At 45.3% G+C, this 25,531-nt stretch overlaps 1 protein-coding gene across 7 annotated transcripts in view; it reads right to left on the bottom strand.

The window, feature by feature from the left end:
• Nucleotides 1-25,531, bottom strand: part of LOC138248869 (zinc finger protein 436-like) — a 150,402-nt gene that overhangs the window by 60,871 nt on the left and 64,000 nt on the right. For 3 of the 7 annotated variants that reach the window (XM_069202832.1, XM_069202833.1, XM_069202835.1), the window contains exon 8: nt 24,365-24,460. In XM_069202832.1, coding sequence (XP_069058933.1) covers nt 24,365-24,460 — 96 coding nt within the window. Of the gene's footprint in view, nt 1-24,364; nt 24,480-25,531 lie in introns of those variants that run through there. The other 4 variants (XM_069202831.1, XM_069202830.1, XR_011194650.1 and 1 more) reach the window with 3 other exon arrangements.

The raw sequence follows: 25,531 nt of genomic DNA on the forward strand, positions 1-25,531 counted from the left end.
CTGATAATACACACATTGCAAATTATATTTACACAGTATGAAGTGAAGGTTTGTCAACAATTATTAACCCCTTCGCTGCCAGGCCTTTTCCCCCTCCTGTGCCGAGCCTTTTTTTGGCTATTTGGAGCAGTTCGCACTTAGGCCCTCATAACTTTTTGTTCACGTAAGCTACCCACGCCAAATTTGCGTCCTTTTTTTCCAACATCCTAGGGATTCTAGAGGTACCCAGACTTTGTGGGTTCCCCAGAAGGAGGCCAAGAAATTAGCCAAAAAACAGTGAAAATGTCGTTTTTTAAAAAAAATGGGAAAAATGGGCTGCAGAAGGCGGCTTGTGGTTTTTTCCCTGAAAAGGGCATCAACAAAGGGTTTGCGGTGATAAAACCACCAGCTTCCCAGCTTTCAGGAACAGGCAGACCTGAATCAGAAAACCCAATTTTTCAACACAATTTTGTCATTTTACTGGGACATACCCCATTTTTACGATTTTTTGTGCTTTCAGCCTCCTTCCAGTCAGTGACAGAAATGGGCATGAAACCAACGCTGGATCCCAGAAACCGCAACATTTCTGAAAAGTAGACAAAATTCTGAATTCAGCAAGGGGTAATTTGTGTAGATCCTACAAGGGTTTCCTACAGAAAATAACAACTGAAAAAGAAAAATATTGAAATTGAGGTGAAAAAAAACATCAATTTCTCTCTAAGTTTTACTCTAACTTTTTCCTGCAATGTCAGATTTTCGAAAGCAATATACCGTTACGTCTGCTGGACTCTTCTGGTTGCGGGGATATATAGGGCTTGTAGGTTCATCAAGAACTCTAGGTACCCAGAGCCAATAAATGACCTGCACCCTGCAGTGGGTTTTCATTCTATGCCGAGTATACAGCAATTCATTTGCTGAAATATAAAGAGTAAAAAAATAGCTATCAAGAAAACCTTTGTATTTCCAAAATGGGCACAAGATAAGGTGTTGAGAAGCAGTGGTTATTTGCACATCTCTGAATTCCGGGGTGCCCATACTAGCATGTGAATTACAGGGCATTTCTCAAATAGACGTCTTTTTTACACACTGTCTTACATTTGGAAGGGAAAAATCTAGAGAAAGACAAGGGGCAATAACACTTGTTTTGCTATTCTATGTTCCCCCATGTCTCCCGATAAAAATGATACCTCACTTGTGTGGGTAGGCTTAGCGCCCGCGACAGGATATGCCCCAAAACACAACGTGGACACATCACAGAAAACAGACCTGTTTTTAGCAAAGTGACTACCTGTAGATTTTGGCCTCTAGCTCAGCCGCCACCTAGGGAAACCTACCAAACCTGTGCATTTCTGAAAACTAGAGACCTAGGGGAATCCAAGGTGGGGTGACTTGTGTGGCTCGGACCAGGTTCTGTTACCCAGAATCCTTTGCAAACCTCAAAATTTGGCTAAAAAAACACATGTTCCTCACATTTCTGTGGCAGAAAGTTCTGGAATCTGAGAGGAGCCACAAATTTCCTTCCACCCAGCGGGGGGCAGAAATGGCCTAAAATAAATTTGCATCCCCAACCCCCCACCAGGAGCGACCCTCGCCTACGGGGTCGCTCCCCCTGCGTGACATTGGCGCCAAAAAACAAATCCCCGGTGCCTAGTGGTTTCTGCCCCCTTGGGGGCAGATTGACCTAAAATCGACCAATCTGCCCCCAAGGGGGGCAGAAATGCTCTAAATACAGTTTGCCCCCCAGGGGAGCGACCCTTGCCTGATGGGTCGCTCCCCATCTCTAAAAAAACAAACATAAAAAAAAAAAAAAACACACAAAAAAAAATTGCCCTGGCGCCTAGAGGTTTCTGCCCCCCCTGGGGGCAGATCGGCCTAATAATAGGCCGATCTGCCCCCAGGGGGGGCAGAAATGGCCTAAAATAAATTTGCATCCCCAACCCCCACCCCCCCACCAGGAGCGACCCTCGCCTACGGGGTCGCTCCCCCTGCGTGACATTGGCGCCAAAAAACAAATCCCCGGTGCCTAGTGGTTTCTGCCCCCTTGGGGGCAGATTGACCTCAAATCGACCAATCTGCCCCCAAGGGGGCAGAAATGGTCTAAATACAATTATTACAAGATAAACATACAGTGAGGTCCCCCTCGTATTTCTTTGTTAAATAACAAATTTCACACAGTTAATCAGTTATAGCGATCAAACTGGTCAAAATTCAAGTGAGTAAGGTTCAAGTGAACGCAATCTTAAATATCACATCAGTCTTTATAAAGTCCAGTTCCATCCAGGATTTATTGGATCACATCTTCCAATAATCAATATGTTTCATGAAGATACATCTTGAGCCATACACATTGAGCCAACACGTGTTTCGTCTTGGGATAATCCTTTTGTCCCCAACGACTTCTTCAGGGCTCTAAATTATGAATACATATTTTATATTAGAAACCAAAATACTCAAACCATATGTTACTTGGTGTTAAATTTTGACATATGTCCTATAGAGAAGAAAAAGACAGGTGTACACCAAAGGGTGTGAGAGGAAAAGTGATTTACCTAATTTACAAGCCTTATAACCCCATGCCTAATGACAAAAAACCAAAATATCATCACCTAATGCACCTTCACATTGGTGCTCTATCAATTTAACCTATAACAGTGATCACGGTGCTGACAAACACCAGGAAGTTAGATGCAATGTGATCAGTACGAAGTAAAGAATATAACCTAGTGATTTGTGTACACTCAAGTAAACATGACAAATAAACTTACTTACTCAAATAAACGTGAGTTACTTTAAAGTGTCCTTATTTTGACTATGCAACACATCCGATCGGTATATCTAATGGATCAAAATAACACCCAATACGACCAAATCAGTAAACCAATGCCCGAATTAAAGGTCCCAAATCAGTTCAGAAATTTAGTCCTACTAACCTCGAGTTATAGTAGTTTACGAGTAATTTGAGGTCCGTATATTCCAAGGCTACAAAGAGATATAAGTATTCATTTAATGTGATCCCTAAGAAATACACTTAAGTCAATGCTTATGATTAACACCTGAACAATCCAAATAAAGTCTCTGCAGAATCTTACCTCCTACAGTTCTGAACAGATCACAAGAGGTGTTCCCCTCGTATGGGTACGCTTTCAAGCGAGTGCGCGAGGACGCGTTCCGCTTTGACTGCCAAATAAATACCTTCCCGGCGTTCCTATTGCCGAACGACACAGGAACGTTGTAAAATGGAGTTAGATACGGAAATGAGTACGCAAATACGCGTCTCGTGTCCGCAGTCATGCGAGGTGTTTCCGGAGCGCGAGTTTAGCACGCAAGTAAAAATAGACGATGGACCACAAGCTAATGTTTGCAACTACGTAAATGACAATAGCGTAGTTAGCAAACGAGTAAACTCAACTATTTCACGTGTAACAAACTGCATCCAACAAAGATTGAGACAAAATCGCGGAGGCCAAAAAAAAAAAACACAAGTTTGTGCATCTGAAGATTAAAACTCAAAACATCATTTAGTTTACTCATAAAGTTGCACTGTTAGGTATATATCCAGGTTAATGAATGGAGCCTATTTTTAATTTTTAAATGCCAATCCATATATAAAGGGGAAGTAATAGAATTATTTTGAAGATGAAAGAGATCTAAGGAAAAGAAAAGAGAGTTACTACTTTGCCGAATTCACTTTGAACAGAGGTTCATCAATGTTTTCACACTATGTAGACATTGGTGCGAGGATTTTGGTTTGAAATGACATAATTAAACATATGAAAGTATTAAGACAGTGAAAAAAAACCAACAAGTTTTTTGTTTAACTCTTTGACAATATGATCCTAAAGTTTATCCAAATGTATCTATTAATGAGAAATGGTGTAGGGAACAAAGTTTATATTGTCAAATTAGACCAAATGGATCTAGAGCTATACACAAATCTCTGTATCTTACGTATCGTCCGTAGTTGGCATGTTCAGTTCTCAATGATCTCCCAAAAAGAACTCTAGCTCCCTGTCAGAGTTGAGGCCTATTTCAACAGCTTTAAGCTTCATTAACCACATTGCCTCTTTTCTACGTAACATTAGTTCACGATTACCTCCCCTAGGGTCACGGGGAACATGCTCAAGTCCAAAAAATTCGAAATTCTTATACAATGATTGTGAATTGCATGATAAGATATGTGCAACTAAAGGATATTTTACATCCCCGTTTTTTAGCGAACGGATATGTTCTCCAATCCTTGCCTTCAGTGGGCGTATTGTACTACCCACATAAATGCGAGCACATTTACATTGTATTACATAAATGACATGAGTAGTGTTACAGTTTATCATAGTACAAATTTTGTAGACTTTCCCTTCAAAGGAGAATTCTTTGATCTTATGGCGAGCCCATCTACAGACTCCACAGTTGCCGCATTTAAAGAAACCATTCATCTTTGCACTTGATTATTGACAACAACTTTTTCCTATTTAATAATGGGTGGTACAGGCAAAAACGAGGTGTTGCTATGGGCTCCAAATTCTCTCCCTCCTACGCTAATTTATTCATGGGGTGGTTTGAGCACAAATGGGTTTGGGGCTCTGAATCTATTGGTTGGCAAACAGATATTCTCTATTGGGGCAGATTTATAGATGACTGTTTCTTGATTTGGACTGGAGGAGAGCACAAGTTATTGGAATTTTGTGCTTTCCTAAACTCAAACGCCATGAATGTGGAATTTACATATCAGTACAGTACGGAAAGAATTGTTTTCCTGGACGTTGAGGTGTTCATTACAGACAAAAAGATCCAAAGTAGACTTTACAGAAAGACTACGGCTTGTAACGCAATTTTGCATGCCGGGAGCGCACACCCACGACACCAAATCGCGTCTATTCCTTATGGTGAAATGGTAAGGGCACGTCGAAATTGTAGTGTTGACAATGAATTTTTGATGCAGATAAATGACATGGGTAAAAGATTTAAAGCACGGGGTTACTCCAACAAAGTGATCAAAAAGGCACAATTAAGAAGTAAAAAAATCAACAGGGAAGACACCCTAAAAACCATAAACCCTAAGAAACTGGTAGAGGAATCTAACAATGTACGTTTAATAACAGATTTTAATGATGCATCTCTAATCATGGGAAAAATTGTTGCTAAACACTGGCACTTGTTAACTCAGGATGAATCAATTAGCAAACTAGTACCAGCAAGGGTGCCTACCACTTACCGAAGAGGTATCACTTTACGGAATATGTTGAGTCCCAGCTTTACTACTGCGTCTCCTGTTAAAACCTGGCTACCTGCAAAGATGAATGGTTTCTTTAAATGCGGCAACTGTGGAGTCTGTAGATGGGCTCGCCATAAGATCAAAGAATTCTCCTTTGAAGGGAAAGTCTACAAAATTTGTACTATGATAAACTGTAACACTACTCATGTCATTTATGTAATACAATGTAAATGTGCTCGCATTTATGTGGGTAGTACAATACGCCCACTGAAGGCAAGGATTGGAGAACATATCCGTTCGCTAAAAAACGGGGATGTAAAATATCCTTTAGTTGCACATATCTTATCATGCAATTCACAATCATTGTATAAGAATTTCGAATTTTTGGGACTTGAGCATGTTCCCCGTGACCCTAGGGGAGGTAATCGTGAACTAATGTTACGTAGAAAAGAGGCAATGTGGATAATGAAGCTTAAAGCTGTTGAAATAGGCCTCAACTCTGACAGGGAGCTAGAGTTCTTTTTGGGAGATCATTGAGAACTGAACATGCCAACTACGGACGATACGTAAGATACATAGATTTGTGTATAGCTCTAGATCCATTTGGTCTAATTTGACAATATAAACTTTGTTCCCTACACCATTTCTCATTAATAGATACATTTGGATAAACTTTAGGATCATATTGTCAAAGAGTTAAACAAAAAACTTGTTGGTTTTTTTTCACTGTCTTAATACTTTCATATGTTTAATTATGTCATTTCAAACCAAAATCCTCGCACCAATGTCTACATAGTGTGAAAACATTGATGAACCTCTGTTCAAAGTGAATTCGGCAAAGTAGTAACTCTCTTTTCTTTTCCTTAGATCTCTTTCATCTTCAAAATAATTCTATTACTTCCCCTTTATATATGGATTGGCATTTAAAAATTAAAAATAGGCTCCATTCATTAACCTGGATATATACCTAACAGTGCAACTTTATGAGTAAACTAAATGATGTTTTGAGTTTTAATCTTCAGATGCACAAACTTGTGTTTTTTTTTTTTTTTTGGCCTCCGCGATTTTGTCTCAATCTTTGTTGGATGCAGTTTGTTACACGTGAAATAGTTGAGTTTACTCGTTTGCTAACTACGCTATTGTCATTTACGTAGTTGCAAACATTAGCTTGTGGTCCATCGTCTATTTTTACTTGCGTGCTAAACTCGCGCTCCGGAAACACCTCGCATGACTGCGGACACGAGACGCGTATTCGCGTACTCGTTTCCGTATCTAACTCCATTTTACAACGTTCCTGTGTCGCTCGGCAATAGGAACGCCGGGAAGGTATTTATTTGGCAGTCAAAGCGGAACGCGTCCTCGCGCACTCGCTTGAAAGCGTACCCATACGAGGGGAACACCTCTTGTGATCTGTTCAGAACTGTAGGAGGTAAGATTCTGCAGAGACTTTATTTGGATTGTTCAGGTGTTAATCATAAGCATTGACTTAAGTGTATTTCTTAGGGATCACATCAAATGAATACTTATATCTCTTTGTAGCCTTGGAATATACGGACCTCAAATTACTCGTAAACTACTATAACTCGAGGTTAGTAGGACTAAATTTCTGAACTGATTTGGGACCTTTAATTCGGGCATTGGTTTACTGATTTGGTCGTATTGGGTGTTATTTTGATCCATTAGATATACCGATCGGATGTGTTGCATAGTCAAAATAAGGACACTTTAAAGTAACTCACGTTTATTTGAGTAAGTAAGTTTATTTGTCATGTTTACTTGAGTGTACACAAATCACTAGGTTATATTCTTTACTTCGTACTGATCACATTGCATCTAACTTCCTGGTGTTTGTCAGCACCGTGATCACTGTTATAGGTTAAATTGATAGAGCACCAATGTGAAGGTGCATTAGGTGATGATATTTTGGTTTTTTGTCATTAGGCATGGGGTTATAAGGCTTGTAAATTAGGTAAATCACTTTTCCTCTCACACCCTTTGGTGTACACTGTCTTTTTCTTCTCTATAGGACATATGTCAAAATTTAACACCAAGTAACATATGGTTTGAGTATTTTGGTTTCTAATATAAAATATGTATTCATAATTTAGAGCCCTGAAGAAGTCGTTGGGGACAAAAGGATTATCCCAAGACGAAACACGTGTTGGCTCAATGTGTATGGCTCAAGATGTATCTTCATGAAACATATTGATTATTGGAAGATGTGATCCAATAAATCCTGGATGGAACTGGACTTTATAAAGACTGATGTGATATTTAAGATTGCGTTCACTTGAACCTTACTCACTTGAATTTTGACCTTTTTGATCGCTATAACTGATTAACTGTGTGAAATTTGTTATTTAACAAAGAAATACGAGGGGGGACCTCACTGTATGTTTATCATTTGTTTGGGTTTCTTTGAACCTTTAAGGGAAGGGTGTTTTCCCTAGTGTAGGCAACCCCTAATGAGATTTGTGGCCAATTAGCTTCCTGAGCGCCATCAGTCCCTTATCTATACACCCAAATTCTTTTCTCAATTATTACAAGATGACCAAGGCACCCAGAGGAGCAAAGTTCAGCAAAGTTTGTAGGAGAAGGTATCCCTGGTCGTGTGAGTCCAGAAGCGGAGAAGAAAGCGCTGATTCCAAGTTGGTGTTGAATAAGACGCGTTTCTACGGACGGATCGGTGGGCCTTGCATTTCGACTCAGGAAGTTGCTTGGAGGCTTATCAGGGCTTCCTTCGTTTCGTTTACGTGAAGATCAAACACTGACCTTGCCAGGCTCAGCACATACCTACTACCTTCCTACATACCGATTGCGGTCTCACTTTCCTTGGCCGGACGGGCCCAGCCTTGAAAAAGTCACTTGTGTGACGAAACACGTGTTGGCTGTTTTTCTGCAAGACGTAACTTACCTACGACAAACTTTGTCTAAGAATAAAGACATTACTCAACACCAACTTGGAATCAGCGCTTTCTTCTCCGCTTCTGGACTCACACGACCAGGGATACCTTCTCCTACAAACTTTGCTGAACTTTGCTCCTCTGAGTGCCTTGGTCATCTTGTAATAATTGTCATTGTGTATCTTGATACACAACTCTCAGTGCCTATTGGGTAGTTGGGCACTAGACCAACATGGCACCAGTCTCTCATATCTTCTGACTTTGTTGTTTATTACTAATTGTAACGTTACGGAGGTGCTGCACCTTGACCGCCACTACCCTTGATGGTCTAAATACAGTTTGCCCCCCAGGGGAGCGACCCTTGGCTGATGGGTCGCTCCCCATCTCTAAAAAAACAAACACACAAAAAAAAATTGCCCTGGCGCCTAGAGGTTTCTGCCCCCCCCCTGGTGGCAGATCGGCCTAATAATAGGCCGATCTGCCCCCAGGGGGGGCAGAAATGGCCTAAAATAAATTTGCATCCCCAACCCCCACCTCCCCACCAGGAGCGACCCTCGCCTACGGGGTCGCTCCCCCTGCGTGACATTGGCGCCAAAAAACAAATCCCCGGTGCCTAGTGGTTTCTGCCCCCTTGGGGGCAGATTGACCTAAAATCGACCAATCTGCCCCCAAGGGGGGCAGAAATGCTCTAAATACAGTTTGCCCCCCAGGGGAGCGACCCTTGTCTGATGGGTCGCTCCCCATCTCTAAAAAAACAAACATCCAAAAAAAAAAAACAAACATTTGCCCTGGCGCCTAGAGGTTTCTGCCCCCCCCTGGTGGCAGATCGGCCTAATAATAGGCCGATCTGCCCCCAGGGGGGGCAGAGATGGCCTAAAATAAATTTGCCCCCCGAATCCCCCCCCCCGGGAGCGACCCTTGCCTACGGGGTCGCTCCCCCTGCGTGACATTGGCGCCAAAAAACAAATCCCCGGTGCCTAGTGGTTTCTGCCCCCTTGGGGCAGATTGACCTAAAATCGACCAATCTGCCCCCAAGGGGGGCAGAAATGGTCTAAACACAGTTTGCCCCCCAGGGGAGCGACCCTTGTCTGATGGGTCGCTCCCCATCTCTAAAAAAAAACAAACAAACAAAAAAAAAATATATATTTTTTTTTTGCCCTGGCGCCTACAGGTTTCTGCCCCCCCTAGGGGTAGATCGGCCTAATACCAATAGGCCGATCTGCCCCCGGGGGGGCAGAGATGGCCTAAAATAATTTTGCCCCCCCTACCTCCACCGCCCCCCACCCCCAGGGAGCGACCCTTGCCTACAAGGTCGCTCCCCTTGCGTGACGGCGCAAAAAAAAGATCCCTGGTGCCTAGTGGTTTCTGCCCCCCTTGGGAGCAGATTGACCTAAAATCGGCCGATCTGCCCCCAAAGCAGTCAGAAATGGCCTAAATACATTTTGCCCCTCCAGGGGAACGACCCTTGTCCAAGGGGTCGCTCCCCATCTGTAAAACAAAAAAACAAAAAAATCCCTGGTGCCTAGTGGTTTCTGCCCCCCTTGGGGGCAGATCAGCCGAATCAAAATAGGCTGATCTACCCCCCAGGGGGGCAGAAATGGCCTAAAATAATCCCCCCCCCTCCCCAGGGAGCGACCCTTGCCTAAGGGGTCGCTCCACCCTTGCATTCACGCAAAAAAAAAAAAAAACTCCCTGGCGTCTAATGGTTTCTGCCCCCCTTGGGGGCAGATTGGCCTCATCAAAATAGGCCAATCTGCCCCCAAGGGGGGCAGAAATGGCCTAAATATATATTGCCCCCTAGGGGAGCGACCCTTGCCTAAGGGGTCGCTCCCCACCTAAAAAAAAAAAAGAGAAAACATCACAAAAAAAAAAGAAAACTATTTAAAAAAGCTCCCTGGTGCCTAGAGGTTTCTGCCCCCCCTGGGGGCAGATCGGCCTAATAATAGGCCAATCTGCCCCCAGGGGGGGCAGAAAAGGCCTTCCTAAAAAAATGCCCCCCCTGGGAGCGACCCTTGCCCAAGGGGTCGCTCCCATTTGACAGTTTCATTAAAAAAAAAAAAAATCCCTGGTGTCTAGTGGGGTTTCAAAAGCCGGATTGCAAGCAATCCGGCTTTTGAAACCCTGTGAGAGACTTTAAAGGGAAGGAAATACATTTCCTTCCCTTTGAAGCCTCTCGGGGCCTCCCCCATCGGATTGAAAGAGAAATGCAAAAGCATTTTTCTTTCAATCGCGCTGGAAGCTCTGCTTCCAGCGCGATGGGGGAGACCCTGTGACTAATCAGCGCGCGCTGATGTCACGGGGGGGGGTTGGAGGGGTTGGGGGGGGGTCGGGGGTGGGAGGGGAAGGGCTTCCCCTTCCATCCCTGACTTTGGGGGGGTGGGGGGAAGCACACAGAGGGAGCGAGAGCGCTCCCTCTGGGCTGTGTGCCGAGGACGTAGTGGTTACGTCCTCGGCACAGCAGCACTGTGCCGAAGGACGTAACCACTACGTCCTCGGCACAGAAGGGGTTAAAGAACATAAGGATAAACACGGAGGCCATTTTTAGTGACAGATTTGCAAAACACTCCACATATATACAGCGCTTAGTCAGTAAAATAATAAGTTCCGGGGCCCTGGTCAGGGGGCCACTGTTGCTTGCATCACCCATCAGCGCTGCCAGTGTCAGCTCAGATTTTGACCATCGCACTGAAAGTGTGACAACACAGACTATTCCAAGCCCCAGAGCTACAAGAATGGCTTGGATGGGTATTAATCATTGTTAAAGCTATTGAATTAATAAGAACCTGCTGCTGCGCTTGTCTCTAAATCAGACCAACAGCACCACCATGTGGCAGATGCTCATAAGCGCTGGTATTGAGAATAAAGTGCCGGGGCCGAGCACCGGAAACCACCGGCCCAAACTAAGCACTGACTATGCAGAAACATTCACAGCAGTTACAGTACAGAGTACAGCGGAATGAGCAATTCGACAGCAAGCTTGATTTCCATCTCATTACTGTGAATATCAAACATAGGGTTACTGCAACAAAGAGCATCGTAAAGCTTGATTACACGGTAGTTGAGCAGGAGTAACAGTTCTGACTCATTTGGCTCAAAATATAAAGTAACCAATAATGTATAGAAGAGACACTAGACTAGAACATCATCGAAAAGTGAATTTTCGCCTGTGAAAGTCGATTTGCTGAACATGAACAGAAAAGCTCAGTAAAATACCTAAAAAAAATAACAAACAAAATCTTGCCAGCCTGACGCTCACAGACTCAACTTATGTGAAAGTGAATATGTAGTTCAGCACCAGGGGTCCAACTATTTATTACATTTTGCTGCACAGGACCAAGCACAGAAATCACTTTTAACCTGTCTAACCAGAAGCATTGTAATCATTAATGTAGTTGACAAAACGTTTCCCTGGCCCAGGCGGATAGAATTTCAAGCACAAATTAAAATAAATGGAGATGCTTTGAACCAGGTTCTGTTAGACATCTAGGCCTACATTTACAAACATTTTGGATGGAGTGTGCGTTGCTTTTTTTTTTTTATGCAGACCAAGCGCAAAATCCAGGTTGGTATTTACAAACCAATGAAAATTTGTGTTGTTTTGTAATCAAATGTAACGTAAAACACAGTAATGCACTGTTTTGCGTTAGTTTGCGTCAAGGTTGTTTTCATTGGGTGATGCGTGGGAGTTCCCATAGATTTTGACATAAATCCATATCTAATCAAACTTAGGGCCAGATGTAGCAAAGGGTTTTTCCCATTCTGTGTCAATGGGAAAATGTGTTCGTACATATGGCCCTTATAGACATGGACTTGTGTAAAAATCCTGCATCTCCCTCAGGCTGGTGTAACAAGGAGAAATATTTGTATATCTGCTCGTTTTATCCTCTTTATATTTGTGCTGCGTTTTGCACGTGCAATGAGGAAACTGGCTTTCAGCATAGTTTTTGTGCAGGAAGGCTTCCCTTTCTGCACAAACACTATGCTGACCACAAAGCAGACACCCTTGCACTATGGCTCAAGTGTGCCTCTGTTGACGCATGGCTGTAGTAAGTGACCAGCACAGGGAGAGTGCATAACTGTCCTGCTTCTTTCTAGATATGGCGCAGTTGTGCTCTAATCAGCTGATTCAACCCAGCGGAGCACCTTTGCTTGCTGCCTTGTGTTACACCAAAACTTTGTAAATCTAGACCTAATGCCTTTTGCTTAAACCATCAAAGGTCAGAGGTTAGCATTTCTGTATTTTTCATCTATTAGATTCTCAGTCACAGGGATAGCTAGTGTTTGTTGGTTGTTCAAAAACACACACTACTCAGAGCAGACAACTAAGCTGCAGTTTATAATTATTCTTGAATGTGTACTGACTACGCTTCTAATCATATGGTAAAATCTAATGAAAGAAAAATGGGTATATGGGAACCTATGAATTTTTTTAAATGAACTCCAGATACCGAGACTAGAAAAAGTGGTTATTCGTATAAATCACAATTCTGATGGATACACCTACCTGTGGATTCCTCACCTAAAGAATTCTCCCCTCGCACCAGCCCTCGACGGAAATTTCTTCTAGCTCTGCACGTCGACGATGACGTCACAATCGCCCGACTCCACGCGACGCCACATGACGTCATCCAGGCAATAAGAATCCCTTGTCGACGTGCAGACGTCAGTTCCCTTTTTCCGTGCCCGAATAACGGTTAATTCTTCGAGGCTCACAGGGAGCTACTGTTTCCAACGGTGGTTACGATGTCGCAGCCTAGAAAATCCAGCTTTAAACCTTGTAGCCAGTGCGGGGGTCGGATGTCGGTTACCGACCCCCACAAAAACTGCCTCTGGTGCCTTAGTTCCGACCACGAGGTTGAGGCATGCGGTTCGTGTCAACGCATGAACCCTAAGGCACTTAAGGAGAGGGAGGCGAAGTTGTTCTTGGCCCGGTCCAAGAAGAAGAAGGAGAGGCGTCATAGGAGGGAGTCTTCGTCGAGATCCTCAAGGTCTCGTCACCATCATGGATCTCGGCGCCGATCGAGCAAGGGACGGTCCAGATCTAGATCGGCTTCTCCGTCGGCTCGGCGTCGGCCGACGTGGGAGATAAGTCCGACCGTCACCCCTCCGTCTCCGACGACCCCGACGTCACCCGGGTCGGTCTTTGAGGTTGAGCCTCCCCAGAGGCCTGAGGGTTCTCCTAGCCAGGAGTTACCTGGGCCCTCTTCGGCAGCGTTGCCGGCGCAGCAGCAGCAGTACCCGGCTTTCCCGACTCCGGGATCGGATCCTGCAGCATTTTTAAACGCTATGTATAACATCTTTACTTCCATGACGCCGGGTGGAAGTCATGCAGGTCCGTCTGGCCCTCTGGGCTATGATTTGGGTGTTCCGGCATCTTACAGGTCGGCACCGTTCACCCTGTTTTTATCTGCTGCACCTGAAGCGGCGCCGATGCCTATGACGTCGCCCAGGATGGCTACACCTGTTACGGCGCCGTCAAATTCGCCTCGGATCCGATCGATGTCTAAGATCCCTTTGGAGCCGGAGCCCCCGGCTTCGGACGGATCCGAGGTACGGCGCCGACGAAGATCTTCGGCTTTGGCCGACGCCTTGTCGACTCCAGGCTTGGAGTCAAGGCTTAGGTCAAGACGTCTGGCTCTGCGTCTCTTGGAGGAAGAGGAGTATGCGAGGCAACACCTGGAGGAAGGTGAAGTTATAGAGCCCTCTGGTGACTTCCAGGGACTGGACTCACCTAGTGGCCTAGACACTACCCCAGAATGGGATCTGGCTTCCCCTGGGGAAGTCACGGAGGAAGCTGCTTCTTTCCACGCAGTCATTCGTAAGGCTGCAGACTTTTTGGATCTTCCCCTTCCTACAGCGGAGGTCAAGAGAAATTTATTAACGGAAGTCCTCCATCCGCCGTCTGCTTCTGCTGAGCCTCTTCTACCATTCAATGAGGCTTTACTGGACCCCATTAAGGATATCTGGCTGAAAGCTGTGTCCACCGCTGCGGTCAACAGAGCAGTGGCTCGGCGGTACAGGACGGCGCCTGGGGATCCAGTGTTTCTTTCCAGGCAACCAACTCCGGAGAGCCTAGTGGTGCAGGCTTCATGTTCATCCAGATCCTCGGCTGGCTCGTTTCCTGGGGCCCCTGCGGACAGGGAGTCAAAAAAGATGGACCATACTGCTAAAAAGACATTTTCATCTTGCTGTATGGCCCTAAAATCTTCCAATGCCACATGCATACTAGGGCGTTACATCCATGCCCTTATGGAAGAGGCGAAGGGCCACCCTAATTTGTCCCAGGAGATGCTACAACTATTAGCGGATGCTCAGGTGGCTGCGACGCAAGTGATCCAGTCTGGATTGGACACTTCGGACTCAGTGGCTAAGGCTATGGGCACGACCATAGTCTCTAGACGGCAGTCTTGGCCTCGGTCATCAGGCTTCTCGTCGGACGTGCAGGCCCCACTCCTTGATCTTCCGTTTGATGGGGAGAAGCTCTTCGGCACAAAGGCGGACTCTGCCTTGGAACGTTTTAAAGAAAGCAGAGCGACTGCTAGGTCTTTGGGACTCGTCATCGGCTTCATCCACCTTTAGAGGCTTTCGGAGATTTAAGGGATTTGGACGTGGTTCCTTTCGGGGAAGGTTGCAAGGACCACAACAATCTACTTCTACCCTGTCTTACAGATCCTTCAGGGGCAGGGTCCGTACGAGAGGAACCACCTTGCAGCACTCTGCCTCTTCCTCGGGAGGGGTGCAGCAAGGAAAGCAGCCGTAGTCCTCCACCACTCCCTGTCCATTCGTCTCCGGTAGGGGGAGACTTTCCTCTTTTCTTCCAATGTGGAAGTCATAACATCGGACTCCTGGGTCATCGACATTGTGAAGAGGGGGTACGCTCTTCCCTTTCGGGAATTCCCTCCTACCTTCCCTCCCCGCCCATCCTTCTGTTCGGAAGACCATCTTCTCCTATTACAGCAGGAGGTATTATCCCTATTACAAAAAGGTGCAATAGAGTTGGTTCCCGAGCAAGAGAGGGGTCAGGGATGTTATGCAAGATACTTTCTGATTCCCAAAAAGGATGGTCGGCTGAGACCGATTTTGGACTTGAGGATTTTGAATTGGTTCCTCAAACAGGAAAAGTTCAAAATGCTGACCCTCTCACAGGTTCTTTTGGCGTTGAACGAAGGAGACTGGATGGTGTCGGTCGATTTGCAGGACGCGTATTTTCATATTCCGATCCTCAAATCGCACAGGAAGTATCTCCGGTTTGTGGTGGGATCACAGCATTATCAGTTTGCGGTCCTTCCCTTTGGTCTTACTTCAGCACCTCGAGTCTTCACGAAGGTGATGGCGGTGGTAGCAGCAGAGCTCAGAAGAAGGGGGATAGCAGTGTTTCCCTATCTGGACGATTGGTTGATCAAGGCCAAAACTCCAGAGCTCGTGCGGTGCCATCTCCAGTCGACGACTCAAATGTTGTACGACCTGGGTTTTTCAATCAATGTACCCAAATCTCACCTGGAGCCCTCTCAACGCCTCCTGTTCATAGGGGCAGTATTGGACACGACATTGGATCGGGCCTTTCCTCCGCCCCAGCGGGTTCAGGACATCCAGGCTTTGATTCCAATGTTTCGAAATGGAGCAGTAGTTCCAGTCCTCAAGGTCCTTCGTCTGCTCGGTCTGTTTGCTTCTTGCATACTGTTGGTCACTCATGCACGCTGGCACATGAGGGCTCTCCAGTGGTGCGTCCGCAGGCAGTGGTTTCAGCACAAAGGGGATCTCTAAGATTCGATAAAGATCTCCAGAGACACTGCGGAGGATCTTCGATGGTGGGCAGCGGTCGACAACCTGTCTCAAGGAAGGCCGTTCTCGCTGCCTCCTCCAGTGGCCACGGTGGTAACGTATGCTTCCACTAGGGTGGGGAGCTCATCTGGGGGACCTGGAGATCAAAGGCCTTTGGTCTCCAGGGGAACAGAAGTTGCATATCAATCTGTTAGAGTTGCGGGCAGTACGTCTGGCACTCAAGGCCTTCCTCCCTTCCATTCGCGGTCAATCAGTCCAAGTTCTAACGGACAACACGACTGCGATGTGGTATATAAACAAACAGGGAGGAGTGGGGTCGTATCTTCTCTGCAGAGAAGCTCTTAGTCTCTGGTCCTGGCTTCAGGATCACAAGATCTGCTTAGTTGCACATCATTTGGCCAGAGTCCTGAATGTGCATGCAGACATTCTCAGTCGACGCAGCTCGGTCGATCACAAGTGGCGTCATCCTCCAGATCTAGTTCTGGGTATCTTCCGGATGTGGGGATATCCACAAATAGATCTCTTTGCAACTCAAGAGAATGTGCAGTGTCCGCTATTTTGCAGCCTCCAGTATCCGGTGCAAGGAGCTTTGGGGGACGCGTTTCAGATGTCCTGGAAGGGTCAGTTGCTTTATGCGTTTCCCCCATACCCTTGATTCCTCGAGTTCTCAGGAAGATCCGCCAAGACCGAGCTTAAGTCATCTTAATAGCTCCGGATTGGCCGAGAAGGGTGTGGTATTCGGACCTACTCCAACTCTCTCAGTGCCAATGTTCCCTGTAAGGCGCGAGCGCAAGCGCGCCCGCACCTTTCCTTCCCCCATCGCACAGGCCCCTTTGGCAAGCGCGCACGTTGTGAAAACAGCGTTTAAATGCCGCGGGGAGTAATGTCCCAAATTTAATCCTCAAGCCGACGTCCACGGACCTAACCTTACAATGATTAATTGGATTGTTGGGAACATATCTCTTTCCTCGTCTCTTTCTGTCGCACTGTGTCCCATAAAGATCCTGGAAAGAGGGAAATTAAACGGTTAGGATATATTTCGTGTGTGTATATTGCCACCTAGTGGCCATCTGTGATAGCTCAGCGGCCGAGGGCAATCAGTGAAGCTGTCTCTGCCTCTCTCCATTAAGATGCTTGATGCCTTGATACCGTAGTCTCAATACATTGATTTTTACTGAATAAGTGAGTGCTAGTCCGTTCGCCTCAATGTGCATGCTCAGTTCGGCTACTTTGGTGGCTCACAGTCCATTTTGGCTTAAGGTAAAGGCTTCAGTCATCACTCCGATATACACTGGAGATGGGTGTTGAGCACTACTTACGGCGGGCGAGGGGGGAATGGTGAGTGCTCTCTACGTAGGGCGGGGCCATTCTTGTGTTTTTATCAAACTCACGTTTTTCTAGCTGGGGAGCTTCGAAGAGATGATGACTGAGCTATTCGTGTCTCCTTTAAACCTACCCTCGCAACAGAGAGGAGTTGCAAGTAGTGACATTTCATCTGAACATCGTGTCGTCCCTTTGTTTAGTTTCACTTTTCTATTAAAGGGGCCATTCCATCCAACAAGGGGACGTGACAGATTCTCCCTTTCATCTTCTGTTAAATCCGTACCCCACTGAGCGTCCACCAGCTGGGCCTTTAAGGCTGGACACTTGGATTATTGCACTGCTCCAGGCACAGCGCCGACGAGCATCTTTAGAAAAGAGCAGTCCTATAAAAACACATTCTCTTAACAATGCAGTCTCTAGGACAGAGTGGGTATCTTAGGGGCACAGATCCTGGTACTCCCGCACACTCAAACTATCAGCAGACTCCAGAGCACAGTTTACAGGAGCAACAGAAACAAGCATTTGCAAAGCAATCGGTCTCGCGTTTGCTCGAGTTAGAGCTATTAGCGTTGTAAACTCCTAACCGGACTGTTCTTTCCACATAAACTGAAAATTAATAGTAATACAATTTCACATAAGGGAGCCGCTTTAAAGCGCATAGCCATGAGCCTGAAGGTGACTAATCAGAACAAAAAGACCAGTCCTGTTTAGCCTTTGAATAATAATTATGCTGCTGCGCGCGCGTGAATGGTCAATTTCTTGGCGCACGTATCCTTGGCTGCAGTGCACAGAGACCGCACACTGCCGCACACAGTGGAAAAAAATTAGAGGGAACATTGCTCAGTGCCCTCCGCTCCACCTCCCTTGCAGGGTGGACCTCCTCTCGCAGTCGCAGGGGCAGATTCTACACCCCCACCTCCAGAGCCTGCATCTTCATGCCTGGGGATTGAACAGGGCAATCTGAGTTCCTTTTCTCTCCCTCCAGATGTGGTGGAAGTTTTTTTTTTTAATCAGCCAGGCGACACTCCACCAAGTCAATCTATGCTAATCGTTGGGCTAAATTTGCAAGCTGGTGTGGAGAGAATAGTTTAGATCCTTTAAAAGCTGGTTTGTCTGACATTTTGTCATTTGCACTCCATCTGGCACAGAAAGGTTTTGCAATTGCCACTGTTAAAGGTTATCTGTCTGCACTATCTGCTTTTCTGTGCCTTCCTGATCAACCGTCCTTCTTTAAATCTCCAATTGTTTTAAAGTTTCTAAAGGGTCTCACTAATAGGTATCCACCCACGCCATTCGTTATGCCTCAGTGGGACCTTAACTTAGTTTTAACTTTTCTTTTGGGGGCTCCGTTTGAACCAATGCATTCTTGTTCTTTACGGTACCTAGTATTTAAAACTGTTTTCCTGGTGGCCATAACATCTGCCAGAAGGGTTAGCGAGCTTCAGGCTCTCTCAGTGGAAACCCCATACCTCTCTTTCTTTAAGGACGAAGTGGTGTTGAGGACCAAGGTGGCTTTCCTACCTTTCACCTGGGGCAGTCGATTACTCTCTTCCTTTTACCCTCCACCTCACCCATCCAAAGAGGAAGAGAGGCTCCACCGGCTGGATCCGCGAAGGGCTCTGAGCTTCTACGTCGCCAGGACGAAAGAGTTCAGACAGGATGAACAGCTCTTCGTTGGATACGTGGGGAAGAGGAAAGGTAGAGCGGTCCACAAGAGAACGCTATCCAGGTGGGTCATTCTATGTATTAAGATCTGCTATTCTTTGGCGAAGAAGGATCCACCTGTGGGGATTCGTGCCCATTCCACCAGAGCCAAAGCAGCTTCATCAGCTTTGGCTAGAGGTGTTCCTGTGGCTGACATCTGCAGGGCAGCGACTTGGGCGTCCCTCCATACTTTTGCCAAGCATTACTGTTTGGACTCTGAGGTTAGGAGGGATGGCCATTTTGCTCGCTCGGTGCTGCAAGATTTCTTGGTTTGACCATTCGGGCACCCACCGCCGGAGGTTTTACTGCTTTGGGACTCTATTCTTTAGGTGAGGAATCCACAGGTAGGTGTATCCATCAGAAGAATAAGTTACTTACCTTCGGTAACGCTTTTTCTGGTGGATACAATAACTACCTGTGGATTCCTCACGGTCCCACCCACCTCCCCATTGCCTGTCTGGTCAAACCAAGATCTCTTTGGGTGCGCATCCTTGATCTTGTAATATATGTATATAGCTGTTTCATGCATATAGTTGTATTCATTGTATTTACTTTTCCTTTGCACATTAAGATAGTGAAAGGGACATTTTGGACTGGATTTATACATATATATATATATATTTATTTCTGTCTCGGATTGAGCATTCATAACTGTCATTTTTATAGAGTTTTATATTAAATGTTTTATTTTCATCTATTCTGGATGAATGTGTACTCTTTAGGTTTAACCTGTTCGCCTCTATGGCACGTAAAAAATGGTGATAGCCGACGTCTGCACATCGACGAGGGCTTCTTATTGCCTGGATGACGTCATGTAATGTCGCGTGGAGTCGGGCGATTGTGACGTCATCGTCGACGTGCAGAGCTAGAAGAAATTTCCGTAGAGGGCTGGCGCGAGGGGAGAATTCTTTAGGTGAGGAATCCACAGGTAGTTATTGTATCCACCAGAAAAAGCGTTACCGAAGGTAAGTAACTTATTCTTTAAGGCTACTCATAATATCACGATTCATTTTTCAAAATGTTTTTGTGCTTGCCATATTGGCTTGCATTTGAAAGCCAAAGTGGAGAGAAATGAATTTGATTATAAATATTATACTATTCTGTATTCTCGTAATTTTCCTGATAAAAAACGTACTCCACGTCTGTGGACAGGACCCAAAACCCACCATGTAGACACCAAATTTAGGGACGCCTGGGAGGTTGTGTTCGATCACTTACTTGATGCTAAAGAGTGGGATAAAGCGCTGGCATATCCTGGGAAAGTATCACAGAATGCCCAGCTTCAATTAATTCAGTTTTATAAGCTCCACAGAGCCTACCCCCCTCCACAGGGGATCGGTCGGATATTTCCAGAAGCCCCTGACGTCTGCCATAGCTGCAGTGATCCCGCTGCAGACATGAAGCAGGTGGTGTGGGATTTCTCTCAATTGTGCTCCTTCTGGGACAGCATACTGGCCATACTTGAGAAGACTGCAAGCATACAGGGAACAAGATCCTGGGAGTCAGGAGCTCTCGAGATTCAAAACAGGTCTCGAGAAAAAAAAAGGGTTATTTTGTCTAAGGCCTGGCTTTACGCACTGTGTCACTTGGCAAGGCCACAACTCTCCACAGAGAGAAGGCAAGCGGGTCTCCACTACCGCCCTATCACCTAGGACTGGGATGCACTGCTATCTAGGCTGACTGACCCGACAAAACCTCCCTTCCCCGAACACAGTGACTCGATGGCAGAGTTGCATGGTGCCCCTATTAGCTCCTTAGGATTACTTGCACCGAGTTCCCTCCTCATATCCTCCATAACCCTGCATAACAGCTCAAAGCCGTCTCTCTGCACTAAGGGGTGGCTCTACTCTTCCCTCCGCACGATCACTGACACCCGATAACGAGCCATCATCCATCTGACCCTTGGAGAGGGATGCTGTGCCCCAAGACCCTACCAACACCTGTACGGCTCCAATAAAGATGTTTTAAAAATGTAGAAACCAAATTTTGCCTCGAAAACTGACCCTTATTTGAGATCTGAGTAGCAGCGGTATGGGACCGAGCTAGGCCACCAAACCGTTGGGGTAACTTGTAGGGCTCCAACTATGTTTTCTTACCCCGAATGTCTTGAAAACTTTAAACTTTGCTAAAAGCATGCATTTTCCTCAAAGTTATGAGAGGGAAAGTTCAAGAATCCACATAATTCCTATCATCCTGTTTCCACACCTCTCCCAATGAAAGCGGTGTCTAACTTGTGTGACTGGGCCTATCGCCTGAGACAGGATAGGCCCCCAAAAAAACAACTGAAACATCATATTTTCACCATGGAACCTGACCCTTTTGGCGATGTGGGTAGCTGCAGTATTTTTGCTGGCCTATGTCTCCACCCAGACAAACCTACCAAACCTAGACATTTCTAAAACCAAGATACTGAGGAGAATCCAGGGTGGTGTGACTTGCCTGGATCCCACAACATTTTCTTACCCAGAATGCCTCACAAATCTCAAATATTGGCTTAATACATACAGTTTCCTCATATTTCTGCAAGGGAATGTTCCGGAAGTTATTGGGATCCTCAAAATTCCCACCACTGAGCATTCCCACATTTTTCCAGCTAAAAACAGTACCCTACACGTGTGACTGAGCTTTTCTCTCACAACATGACTAGATGAAAAGAGTAACCAAATTGAGTCAATGTGGTCCATGCACAGTATATAGTTTTGTCTGTCTCAGGTAAAACCTCCAATCTGCCATCCATGGTAGACTGTTGTGCCCCTTTTGAGTTGGGCACATGGCGTGCTGCCAGCGTGTGACAACCCAAACACTACTATTTAAAAAAATGTATCCCTTGTGGTCTACTGAAATTTCTGAACCCCTGGAAAGTGTTTCAGTGGAAATTCTGCTCAATTATTTTTGTTGGGGAGCACCTGTCTTTGCCCACTCACCCTAAAAAGTATCCCTGGTGTCTAGTAGGTAGATTGTTCCAGGGCCACAATCCCCAAGATGGATTTCACTTGGGAGAGGACACTCTGCCCTTTCTGGCGTTACATCTCCTGCATAAATGTGCCCCTATCACCGTTCAAACTGACCAAGGTCACCTGGCGATACAGTGTTTGATCATAACAGGAGCCAGGTCTATCAACCAGGTTAGATATTGTCTTCCTAGAACTGAGCATAAGGTTAAACAGGCACAGTCAAGGGTCCAGAATCACTGTGTTTCCAGTTACCTCCACAAGTCCCTCTAGAGCTTTCACTCAAATCTGTGCTACTACTATATGGTAAACGTCTGCGTCAACCCGGTGACAGCAAGAGCTAGCTCCCTCAAACAAGTGTGCAATAATGTTTGAGGGCGAGGTTTTATGATGAAGGTAACTGAACTGGGTGTATTTCAATCTGGGGTTCTGGGAGACCCCTAGGTACAGACTCTTGGGTAAGAGACCAAGTCTTATCTGTAATATCCTTCCAAAGGCATTTCACTCACTTCTGCCAGGTCGCACCTTGTGCTAGTAGTGAAATGGATATTCCAGTCAATGCCTTCTTTCCATGATCATGAGTAATCTACAAGTGCAATGTGGTTGATGTGACTGGCTTAATCCAGTCGTGTGATCATGTCTGACCCAGTGCATGTACCAGAGCATCATATGTAAGGAACTGGACAGACCTCAAGCGGTAAGTGTCCTGGATACCTTGCAACATGCATAGTGTCCGAAGTATAAAGAGATCGTCATTATCCCAGCTTCCAACCAAGGCATTTTGTCACTGTTTCACTTGGTGATCTAAATATGGGGAAGGACAACAGAGGAGCGACTAGAAAATACAGGTATATGTGTATCTTTGGTTGAACATAGCGCTGTCAACAAATACTTTGCAACCTCTGCCAGCTCGTGTAGCTTCTGCCCTCCTGACCCCGAAGCCATCAGCCAGTCTAGTACCCTAGTCCCCTATTGTACCCCAAAGACCCTATTTTGCTCAGAGGTCGATGCATTGCTCAACCACTTCATCACGCACTGCAGCGGGGCCACCACATATTAGTTTGTAGTTGGGGATTTTTAGCCTCCCTGCTCCGACAATGCTCAAGCTTATGAATTGCTACCCTCTTGTTCCTCAAGCACCATATTAAGTCACAAAGAATCTTCTTCAGCTCTTTAAAGAACTGTTTGAGTAGCCTCACCAGTAGCACAGAGAGAAAGCAGAGAATTCTAGGCAGGACAAGATTCGTTGCTCTTGCTATCCTGCCAATCAGGCAGGGGCAGCGATGTCCAGAACTTAATATACTGGCACATCGCCATCACCACTCTACCCAGGCTGCCCTGGATAAATACTAGTCTTTGTTGTACACATTCACACCTAGATATTTAAAGAAAGCAAACCTCCCTTCTAATCTCATCGAGAGGGTCCCACTAAGTTCCACCTCTGATATCTGTTGAAGTGGGGACAAGCAGAAACTTACTCCAGTTAATTTTCAGACCGGAATTTTCTCCCCGAATCCATCCAAAATGCATTTTATTTATTTATTTGACATTTGTTAAGGAGAATGGCTATCTGGAAAGATGTCCTGGTGCTGAAACAGTCACATAACATATTTATACATCCTCCACAAGTTTCATGAGTATAAAATCATGTATTTGAAGATTACCTAAACCGAAGAAGGATCATTACCTTCAGTAAAGCCCTAAAGCCACTGATCCCGCACTGAAGTTTACGGTTAATTACAGACATCTGTAACGAAGGAGAACAAGCCAGTAATTTCAGCACAAAATAGCATTTCGTGTTGGATTAGGCCTTTTCTTGTCTTGCAGTTTGTTGTCCCCCGCCCGCCAGTACTGGTACAGTGAAGCAGCTTTATTTCATCCTATTAAAGCAAGAGCACTGGTGATTTTATCAGCTCCTCATCTGTAAAACATGAGAACATAATTTCTGATTTAGGGCTGCAGGTCTGCCACCATTTTCAGTGGTGCCCTCTCTATGACCATTTAAACAGCAGTGGTCAGTCCTAGAAGACTGGGGGCACTTTTCATATGTATCCCAGAGTTGTACCTCAATTTGTGTGTACATATCCAGGATCAATAGGTTATCAGGAACTGTGGCCAAGATTCACAAGGCAAGTGCTGAGGTTGGCGAGAGAAGCGCAAGCATACTGAATGACAGATTCAGAAGACTAGGTTTGATAGGATGTCTGTGCACAATTGCATTCGTTGTTTATTTAAAGAAATGTGAAATAATGTACATTAGGGACTAGTTTCCCTAAATCACTTAATGTGGATCAGCTCAAAAGCACAGCTCATATTTTCTAAATATCTGTGTTTGTATTTATTCAGGAGCATAGTAAGGTGATCAGAATTACTGAAGGCTTTCAAAAAACAATCAGTGAACAACTTTTCCTGAGACTTCAATCACAGAAAGAAACGGTCTCTGATTTACAAATTATCAACAGATGTCCCCAGCACTCCACCATTCTGCCAATGATGTGCACATCACTCACCAGTGTTTTCTTGTTCATCCTCAGTCGCTTGCTGGACAGATTCTTTACTATCATCTGTAAAACTCTGTGAATTACCAAAAGAAACAACTGGATCACCTGGAAGAAATAAGCATAGCTGAAAGAAACGCATGACATCTTAGTAGAACATTGTTCTGAGGTGTATGAAGCATTGAAAACCATCTACTGCAAATGCATTCTATTAATATAAATAAAAATGAGTGTCCAGAACTGAGTTCTTCTATTTTGTGGTATTTTTTTAAAGCCATATAATTTTACATAACATATGACTAACATCTCAGACCATTGATACACACATATTTTTCTGCAACTGAAGGTGCAACACATCTATCCCACTAGGTAACTACCTCTTACAGTACACTCATTCTGTAATCAACTCATACTGATGGGATTTCTACTGTAACAGGCGTGTTGTAGTGGTATTCTTGCAGTCTTAGTCTGCTTTTATGGGAATGAGCGCTTTGCTGTTGCTTTTCTCCTAATTCCTTGCGCTGAGTCCAAATCCCTCAAGTTTGTTGGCCCGACTTCTTAGTGCTCATTATCTACTATTTAGCTCCATCCCATGTGGAGATCAGGTGCAGCTATTTTTCAGGGGTTCTACAATATTACCTTATGCCTCCGTCAAATGTGAAGATACTCAGGAAACTTGTCCCTCCGTCCAGGCCCAAAAGGGAAACAGCCGAATGTGCTTGGGGTCTCAATGTTCCCAAAGGCCCCACTAGCCCTCCCACCATCTTCTCCTAATTGGCAATGGCTTCTTCCACTGCCACGTCAGTGCCTGTGACCCTCATTCCTAGCTATTGGGCTAGTACCCATTCCACGAGGTCCCTCAACCAGCACTTTTATGAGGGGCCCTGAGGCTGTATCCAATAAATAATTATTCATCCGTCTCCTCACAAGTAATAGTCCTAGGATTTCAAATTGACACTTAATTTACCCCTTTTTGTTTCTGATTTAAGAATGAGCAGGTATTGCTGGACAGTGTGTGAGGGCCGACTGCCCTTGATCATAGGTTATTTTTCTGTCACAGTGCTCCAGATTTCCACAGTTCCCCACAAGAACAAGTGGGGTGTATAAACATACTGCCATCTTTGCCACACCCCAGAAATGCTGAGGATCATTGCAGATCAATTTTATTATTTGTCTGTG

The sequence above is a fragment of the Pleurodeles waltl genome, chromosome 8 (assembly GCF_031143425.1).
Source record: "Pleurodeles waltl isolate 20211129_DDA chromosome 8, aPleWal1.hap1.20221129, whole genome shotgun sequence".
Taxonomy (NCBI): domain Eukaryota; kingdom Metazoa; phylum Chordata; class Amphibia; order Caudata; family Salamandridae; genus Pleurodeles; species Pleurodeles waltl.